Genomic DNA, 9,263 nt, shown 5'->3' with positions numbered 1-9,263 from the left:
TCTTATTTCCTCTTTACAAATCCCATTCTTGTGATTGTCTCCCTCTGGTCATGTGCCATTCTGCTGTCATCTCAAAAATGACTTACTTTTCCGAATATGACCTTGGCACGGCACATTGTGGTGCAATTTATGAGATTGTCTCATGGACTCAGTTATACATTTGAACATCCATCCATCCATCCATCCATTTTCTTTTTCCTCAGGATGCTCGTGGGGAGTCCTGGAGCCTATCCCAGGTGTCAATAGGCAGGAGGCGGGGTACACCCTGAACTGATTGCCATATAGACAAACGGCCAAACTCACAATTACACTTGGGGGCAATTTAGAGTGTCCAATTAATGTTGCATGGTTTTGGGATGTGGGAGGAAACCGGAGTTCCTGGAGAAAACCCACGCAGACACGGGGAGAACATGTAAACTCCACTCAGGCAGGGCTGGGATTGGATCGGGTCCTCAGAACTGTGAGGCCAGCACTTTACCATCCACTCTGCCACCACATTTGAACACATCAATGAAAATTGTTTCTGAACACTTTTATCTTTGTACATTTTTGGATTTTATTCCTGCAACATATTGATTTGCCATATGAACCAATGAAAATGATTAAATTATGTTGATATATATACTATATTTATTATGTCTTTATTTTTAATCTGTTTTGTTAGCAGTTATTATTTGTGAAAAGAACAAATATGTGATTAACTGCAAAATAATAATCTATGCTTTTTATATGGGTTCTGTTGATGCATTCATTCAAAATTAAGAAACGTGATCAAAATGTACTGAAATGTACAATTATTTATCATACTTGTTTTATATTTACATATTACAATTACAGTTCCAAAAGCGTACCTTGTAGTTGTAACTTTATTTTCAATGTAATCTTCCCAACATTCTGTGTATGGCCATAACAATTCACTCATTCACTGAATACTTTTTATACTGTATATGCCATAGTTTTATTCAGCTTTTTAAAACAACGGTATTCTCTGTGGCGTGTTAAATTTGTAAAACATTTATTTTTCACTTTACAGGATCTTTAACAACTTTTGTTTCCATTATTTCATACTGGAAGAATTTTGGGGGAAACGAATAAGAATCGGAATCTGATATATTCTGACTTTATGAAACTGGTGAGCATACAAGAACTTAAAAGGCAAATGTGTGTATTGCAAGGATCTATGATAGTAATAATGTTTAATGGTAACTTGAATAATGTTTTTTTTCATAGCCTGTGATGTCATTGTGTCTAAGCGTATTCCTGTTTCAAACTATTCTAGCTGGTCTTTTACATATTGCAAATTGAGATTGCCGGATGGCTCATTAATGTTTGGTATGTGTTTAAAGCAGCCAAGATGATGATTCTTATTACATTATCTGTCAATATACCGTTTTTTTTTTTTCAATTTTAGCTCTAAAGTCCAGTTAGATTGAATTAGTTCGAAAGCAAATCAGATACTAGAGCTTCTTCGCCATCCTCCTTTCATGATTATTATTTCATGTTTTCACCCTTCTTGGTCATTTTCCAGCTGAGAGTCCATTGCCTCTTGAGCAGCAGATCATCGTCACGCAACAGTCCTTTGTGTTTCCCACGCTGATGCTGAGTAAAAAAACTCAAGACTTCATCGTCACGAGGCTTTCTCCAGCGGCAGATCCTCCAAGATTCTCGCCAAGCCTGCAGCTCGTTTTGCTCTCCTTCCATGTCGCCATCTTCGTTATGTTCCTTACTCATTCTGTGGGCCACTGCCACCGTGCAAGACTGCTTCCACGAGGAGAAGGAATTGTTCAGTTTGTGGAACTGCAGGTGAAGTGGGACGCTCGGCTTGCATTTGATTGGCTTCCTGGACTTCTGGTCCTTGATTTCGTCCTCCATGACTTCTTCTGTTTTATGTGCTGCTTTCACAATTAGCTCATTATTTTGGGGGGCTTTGCAGGGAGAGCTGTCCTCATTGTCGTTAACATCATCCTCTTCTTCTTCATTCAACTGCTCTTCATCATCTTCACTGCATTCTTCTCTTTCAGGCTCTTTTTCATCTCCCTCGGCATCATCATCGAAACATACACGTTGCGTCACATCATCAGCATCGACCTCCTCACCTTCTTCTGCATCCTGTAATTCTTCATCTGCATGCTGTGTTTGTTCTTTGCTGTCTTCCCCCCACTCACCATCAGCTCGTTTCTTCATATTGTTCTTGTCTGTATCATTGTTGGCCCATTGATGACTTTCACCCCAAACCCCTTCATCTTCGTCATCCTCTTCTGCATCTGTTTTCACTCCAGTTTCCTCCTTTTGGTTTTCTTTGTCCTCTTCATCAGTTGCAGCTTCCTTTTCATGTTCCATTTTGTCCTGCTCTTCCTCTTCAATGTTTTGTTTCACGTCCTTCTCTTCTACCTCATCCCCGTCTTTCTCATTCTTATCATCTTCCTCCTTGACCCGCTTATTCTCCTCCTCAATTGTGTCCTCCTCTTCAGTCTCCTCTTCCTCCTCCTCCTCCCCCTGAACATCTTCCTCATCTTCTTCCCCTTCATCAGTACAATCTAGTCTGTTTATCCTGTCAGACTGTGTTTCTCTGGTTGGCTTTTCTTCTACGAGAGTTATTATTTTTTCCTCCTTATCCGTGTCTACATTATCATTGCTCTCCTCCTCATCATCTTTTTTGTCATTTGCAATCATTTGAAATATCTCCTTGAGCTGCAGTGTGATGTTCCGGTACACTTGCTTTTCCTCGACTTCCTTTCCATGCTCCTCCATGCACTTCTGATTATCTGTCTCAACTTTTTCCTCCTCCTCCTCCTTCTCTTTCTCCTCCTCCTCGTCCTCCTTCTCCTCATTTGCATCAACCCCATTGCCCATGTTCCAAACAATTAATTGCTCATCCTCCATAATTTGCTTGTTTCCAAGCAACTTGTGCACTTCCGTTACTTCCATCTCATTCAAATTGTTGCCTTGATACTGTTCATTCACCTTCTCCTCCTTTTCATCTTCAATCATCCCACTGTCCTCATTTTCAATCTCCTCATCATCCTCATTTTGGATGCTGTTGTGACTATTCAGCAGTTTCATCCCATGTGTTTCAGTGTCCTCTTCCATCTCTTCGTCTTCCTCGTCAGCCTCCTCTCTTTCATTTTCTGTTTCTTCATCCTCCTCACTCATGTCAGTGTCACTTTGTTCATTTTCCCCATTATGTGTTTTTGTCTTTACATTTATATCCTTGTCGTTGATTTCAATCTCTGCGTCCTCCATTTCCTCTTCCTCATTTACTTCTTCGTCCTGGTCCTCATCATCTTTGCCACCATATTCTTCATCTTCTATTTCCTCACTATCTAACTCATCTTCCTCATCATCACTGTCCACTCCTTTGTCCTCTTCCTCTTCGTCACTAATTGATTCGGAAATCTCAGAGTCATCAACAATTTCCTCTCCTGGTGGGTTCCATCTTTTCAGAGTCTTCCAAGAATCCCACCACTCGGTGAAATCACTATTCCCAGCGTTCATTTCTGATGTGAGGAGGGAGTTGAGAAAATTACGTCTCCTTGTCATCAGGTCGCTGTGCTTTTGATGGGATTGTAGTGAGGAGATGCACCACCTGAGGGAAAAATATACTGTAGCTTAGTTCCACGTAGCAGTTTTGGTCGATCGCGGGATGGCGTGCACCCCCCCCCCCCAAAAAAAAAAGTTCCTGCTAAACTGTGCGCGTGCTTATGCGGTCTCTTCGCACAAATATTCTGCATTGTGTGCCAAACAAAAACAATAAATTCCAATACAATTGAAAGTATAACATACAGCTATTCAGTTTGTGGCATTTTGCAATGTAATTCAATGAGTGAGGGATGACTGGTTGCTACGTTCAATGGCACAATTCACATACGTACTGTAAAAAATCAAAAGAAGAAGTCACTGGTTTCTTTTAGGCAGCACATGGAACCTTCTCTAACAACGACCGCTGCTCTGCCACACCTAGTTTACCTTACACCGCTCCCCTCCCCACTCAATGGGGTACACTCATAACTACAAATCTTACAGTACTTATGCAGCCCATTAATGTGTTTTATAATGACAACGTCCTTATGCTACGCCCACCACCGCTGCGTTAGTTAGAAACACTCTGGGCAATGTAGAGCAAAGACGAGCTAAGCATACTGCTCATGTTTACTCTCGCTAATAATGGAGAAAGTTAAATAAGAAATGCATGTGCATAATTGAAGAAAAAGTGATGAAACTGGATGAGAGTTTCTCTTTTACGAGTGAAAAAGGTTTGGTCCGAAACCAAAGTAGAAAGTGCAGGATAAGATGGTGTGTAATTTTAAAATTCCACCTTGGCACAGCCTGATCCAGGATGAAAGAACAGACAATACAGTGCACATAAAGTTAATTCTGTATTTTAAATATAGGATGCAACATAACATTGACCTTAAAACTGTTTGGGAGCATCAACATTACCCCCAAGCCCCCACCCCCCATCGGTACCTCACGAGAGGCTGGCTGCTTGAAAAGTAGATCTTGGGGTAAAAAAGTCTGGGCACCCCTGCTCTAGTAATTGTAAACTTAAAAATGCATTTCTAATGTCAAAATAATTAGTATAATAATCTTGCAAATGTATGTATATATGTAACCACCTGAGCTGCAGCCTGTAAAGCCAGCAAGAGCTCCAGATAATCTCATGAGTTTCTTCTTCCTGCAGAGGAGGTGCAGATAACAGCCAGGACTTGTTCCACCCGGGCAGGAGCACATCATTTATCTTCATATTTTCAAATGTGAGCTCAGAGACTGTACAGTCGTCAGAATGAACTGTTGGTTTTAAAAGCCTCCATGAATCCTTCCATCCTCGAGGCTCATCCTATTTGAGAAAGAAGTACAGTAGTACTGTTTCAATATTTGAATAAAATCAAAATTATTTTGGAATTCACTGAAAACACCGTAAAATAAAAATCAGCCCCACCTGCTCCAACAGCTGCTGTACTTTGTCAAACTTGTGATTGGAACTTTGTTGAAGAGCAGGCCAATCACAATCCCACTTTTGCTTCTGTTGCCTGAATGCGAAGTTCATAATTTTCCAGGTGCCAGCCCATACAGGAAGATGATAAACTCCTATTTCTGGATAGTTAATAAGAGCTCTCTTGGGCAAAATATCCCAATGGAATTGTTTCTCCTCCGACCACTCTGACTGCGTGGTACCCTTCACCTGTAACACAGAACATTTTTTACCTTTGCCTGAAACAACTCGAGAGTTGGTTTAGTTATTTAATAGCTATATACGTACTTAAATCAACAACAAAAAACAAAAACTGTCAATCCACATTATACTTTGTTTCTCTGCATACTCTGGTTTACTCACTTATCCCCCCCCCCCACAAAAAAAACAACAAAAACATGCGATCGATCAATTGAACAATCGATCCCACCCACCAAAGTGTCACGTCCCATCGGAACGAGAAGTAGGACCCAAATGCAGGAACTCGGAAGACGCAAGGTAGTTCAAGAAGAGACACGTTTATTGTATACAGAGGTTGGGAATCGAGCAGGCAGTCCGGTGCAGCAGCGGTAGTTTGGACGTCGGGCGAAGAGAACAGATGAGCGGACAGGCAGGAGTCGGTACACGGGGAAACAATCAACGCAGGCAGAAGTATCAAGGAGTCAGGCTTACAAGGTTGGTCAGAGAACGGACGGAGGTCGGTACACACAGGTTCAATCAGGGATACGAGAGTGCTGGAACGGGACATAAAGGTCAACGAACTGGCGGCGGACCAGTCGTCACCGGGTCCTATATATACGGGGGATGATCAGCCCACATGAGGCACAGGTGTGTGCCTCCCAATTAGCGCAGCTGCGCGGGCACTCGCACAGCTCGTGTTGAAGCGGCAGGATCATGACACAAAGTCAAACCCGTGTACCACTACACAATGACTTACCTGAAATGTATTATTTATTAGACACAGATTATTTTTATTAGACAGGGATTTAGAACTGTGTATGGATAAAAATAAGAATTTTTAAAATACTTTTGACAGAATAAGATTCATCAGAATTTTGCTGTTCCTATTCCGCCCTGTCTCTGAGGTCCAAAAACAATCTCATGTATAATTACTGCTTTTAGTTCTACATGTTATTAACTAAGAAGTTTAATGACTCAGTTTCATCCATTTACCTGCTTCCAGGATTGATTCCAGTCATTAATAGATGTGTACTCAGGGCCTGATGCATTTCCAACAGGTTTGTACTTGTTCTTGCTGACGTCGATAGCTGTGAATACTTGGATTCTTTTTTTTGACTCACTAGCCCTGAGAAAAAGATACTTTGGTGGTTTCAGACACATCCAGGACTCTCTCCAGTGTAACCGAAATATGTCCACTTCAACTTTACGCCTCACTATGAGAAGAGGCTGAGGAGACGCCCTCTGAGAAGGTGTTGGTGGGGGTTTACTTTTGGGTTTGGGAGGAGGTGGTGGTACAATTTTGAACTTGATTCTTGGCTTGTTTTTTTCTGCTTCCTCTGAGGTGACCCTCTGCAGGTCAGAGGTTTCGCCTTTTGTCTGATCTCCATTGGCCATCAGAGCCCAGTGATAGTTCCATTTTGAGAAGAGCCTGAAAAACAAACAAAAAGCAAAACATTTTCAAGTTTTCCAATGTTGACAACCATCCAGAGTGTCAGTGGTGGATACGCCTAGCAGGCATTCCAACAGCTTCTTCTCTACTGCAACTAACTTCCTGAACAGCTAATGTACAATTAAACTGCAACATGCTTCCAAATTTTTTTGTCTTGAGTTTGTTTTCATATTCTGCCTCACCAATTAGTATTACATATTATTGCTTATTCTTGTACTCACTGTGGTATTCTGACCACACTGCACCATCTGCACATCTGTCGTTGACCAATACTAGCCTTTCATCTGCACCTAGCATCTTCACCATTTGCACAATCGACTGTGAAGTATCTGCAACATTCGCACAATCAACATGGTCCAGACCAGGGGTCACCAACGCGGTACCCACGGCCGAATGGTAGCCCACGAGCACCATATAAGGTGCCCGCGAGGTATGTTCTAAAAATACCATAGGCCACAAATTGTTACTATTATTTGTGCTTTAAATTCTGAATCTGACTTACTTACGTGAATATCATGGTCCTGCCGGTCCAGCCCTGGCTGTGCAGATCCCCACACACCTGCACTGATTGGGATGCGGACACCTGCGCCTCATCTGCAATAATTAACCCTGGAATATAGAGGACCCAGCGGACGGTCTGTCTTTGCCAGATCATCGCCATTCATGCTTCGTTCCCGCACTTCTGCATTCCTGAATCCAAACTCCTGTGTACCCACCTCCGGCTGTTCCCTGATCAACCCCGTAAGCCTGTGGTTTCTGATTTTCTGCTCGCTCTGACTGAATCCCCGGCCTTCGACATCGGAACAAATAAAGACTCTCTTTCAACTGCCTTCCTGTCCACCGAGTCGTGCATTTGGGTCCACCCTAGTGTTCTGGTTATGACAATGAATTGAATTGAATGTCATTTACTACAATAAATTAAAACAAAAATATTTTATGTACGTGTAATGAACTGAGTCTGAAATTTGCTGCAAACAGGTCACATAGCCCTTCATCCGATCGGTGTTCACAAAGTCGCCCTCAACCTCAAAAAGGTTGCTGAGCCCTGGTCCAGACGATGGCATAACTCGTGCATACACTCCATAAAGTCTTGACACACTTTGCACAATGGTCATTGCACTGGACTATCACTCTATTGGCCATTCTAACTGCTCTAAATGCTAAAAGACTCTGCATCCTTTGCACAACTGTGAGCTAAAAAAATAAAGCGTTCTGTGTCAATTGACTGTCTGTCAGCTGTCGTACTCAACATGTAAGTCGTACTAGGGCGACTCTCCAATTACCAGAGACAATTTCCTTGTGTGTTGTTGACATACTTGGCCAATGATGATGATTCTGATTCTGATGTGGCTGTTCTTGGCAAATCTGCTGCCAGCCTTCAACTCAAGAAACAAAACCCAACAATGGGTATTGAAATAATTGCACGATAAAGAATAATTAAAAATTTGTGGTCCAGCAGAATTATTTTAAATAACAATTAAATAAACTGACCTTGCAAAAAATGATGGCACAGTTAGTTTCATATTTCGTTTAATATTTTGTAGCTCATTTATTTTAGAGGGGCACGGTGCCTCACAGTTTTGAGGACTGGGGTTCAAATTCCAGCCTCCTTTGTGATGAGTTTGCATGTTCTCACTATGCCTGTGTGGGTTTTATCCAGGGACTCTCATAAACATAATTGGTAGGTTGATTGAAGAGTCAAAATTTTCTGTGGATGTGATTGTGAGTGCAAATGGTCTTTTGTTTTTTTTCGTTAAAAAGAAGGACTCCACTTTATGACCCTGCATCGACTATCGAGGCTTGAATGACATCACTATCAAGAACAAGTACCCCTTGCCCTTAATCGGTACGGCATTTGAACTCCTTCAAGGTGCCTGGATCTTCACCAAACTGGACTTGCGCACCGCATATCATCTGGTGCGGATCCGGGAGGGCGACGAATGGAAGACGGCTTTCAACACTCCCACGGGGCATTAGGAGTATCTGGTGATGCCCTTCGGACTGACCAATGCCCCGGCCGTCTTCCAAAACTTTATTAATGACGTGCTTCGGGAGTTCCTGAACAAAAACGTATTTGTATACGTTGACGACATTCTCATCTTCTCAGCAGACTTGACCTCCCATATCCGACAAGTCAGAGAGGTGCTCCAGCGTCTCTTGCAGCACCAACTGTTCGTGAAATGGGAAAAGTGCGAGTTCCACCGAGCATCCGTGGCCTTTCTGGGCTTCATCCTGGGAGAAGGGGCAATATGGATGGATCCCGGAAGATTGACGCGGTGCTTCGGTGGCCCACCCCCACCAGCAGGAGGGACGTGCAGAGGTTCATTGGCTTCGCAAATTTCGTCAGAAAGTTCATTCGGAACTTCAGCGCCGTGGCTGCCCCTCTGCACGCTCTCACCTCTCCGCATAACGTTTTCGAATGGTCCCGGAACTGCCAGGAAGCCTTCAATAAACTTAAGGCAAGTTTCACCACCGCACCCATCCTCATTATCCTGGATCCGGATCGCCAGTTCATGGTGCAGGTGGACGCGTTGGACTCGGGAATTGGAGCCATCTTGTCGCACCGGAGTCCCAAAGCCGTCCCCGGCAGAGAGAAACTACGACGTGGGGGATCGCGAACTGCTGGCGGTCAAGACGGCTATGGAGGAGTGGCGGCACTGG

At 43.0% G+C, this 9,263-nt stretch overlaps 1 protein-coding gene and 1 long non-coding RNA gene across 6 annotated transcripts; one reads left to right on the top strand and one right to left on the bottom strand.

Annotated features, from left to right (window-relative positions):
* Positions 1 to 1,007: 1,007 nt before the first annotated feature.
* On the bottom strand, positions 1,008 to 7,338 carry LOC133490839 (glutamic acid-rich protein-like). Of its 4 annotated transcripts, none has more exons than XM_061801403.1 (5): positions 7,109 to 7,338; positions 6,146 to 6,581; positions 4,940 to 5,182; positions 4,617 to 4,837; positions 1,008 to 3,586 (listed from the first exon to the last, which is right to left on the bottom strand). In XM_061801403.1, the coding sequence occupies exons 1-5, from the start codon at positions 7,261 to 7,263 to the stop codon at positions 1,492 to 1,494; spliced, it is 3,150 nt and encodes a 1,049-aa protein (XP_061657387.1). In that variant the 5' UTR covers positions 7,264 to 7,338; the 3' UTR covers positions 1,008 to 1,491. The 4 variants fall into 4 exon arrangements, with proteins under 4 accessions (XP_061657387.1, XP_061657389.1, XP_061657388.1 ...); XM_061801405.1 differs by having other exon boundaries at positions 7,105 to 7,152; XM_061801404.1 differs by lacking the exon at positions 7,109 to 7,338 and adding an exon at positions 6,824 to 6,944.
* LOC133490840 (uncharacterized) lies at positions 5,824 to 7,259 on the top strand. 2 transcript variants are annotated; one of them, XR_009792297.1, is made up of 5 exons: positions 5,824 to 6,057; positions 6,156 to 6,210; positions 6,308 to 6,402; positions 6,897 to 7,032; positions 7,136 to 7,259. It is a non-coding gene; the product is annotated as an uncharacterized LOC133490840 (long non-coding RNA). The 2 variants fall into 2 exon arrangements; XR_009792299.1 differs by lacking the exons at positions 6,897 to 7,032; positions 7,136 to 7,259 and adding an exon at positions 6,509 to 6,701.
* Positions 7,339 to 9,263: the final 1,925 nt, after the last annotated feature.

This window comes from Syngnathoides biaculeatus, chromosome 17 (assembly GCF_019802595.1).
Source record: "Syngnathoides biaculeatus isolate LvHL_M chromosome 17, ASM1980259v1, whole genome shotgun sequence".
NCBI classification, from domain to species: Eukaryota; Metazoa; Chordata; class Actinopteri; order Syngnathiformes; family Syngnathidae; genus Syngnathoides; species Syngnathoides biaculeatus.
Note: the sequence above shows the minus strand (reverse complement) of the source record. Positions and strands in the feature narration are given on the sequence as shown.

Coding starts and splice junctions, on each gene's coding strand:
- LOC133490839 (XM_061801403.1), bottom strand. CDS start 7,263: ATGGCGATGATCTGGCAAAGACAGACCGTCCGCTGGGTCCTCTATATT. Junction 5,183..6,145: donor GGAATCAATCCTGGAAGCAG/GTAAATGGATGA, acceptor TCTGTGTTACAG/GTGAAGGGTACCACGCAGTC. Junction 3,587..4,616: donor CTTTACAGGCTGCAGCTCAG/GTGGTTACATAT, acceptor TTTTTCCCTCAG/GTGGTGCATCTCCTCACTAC.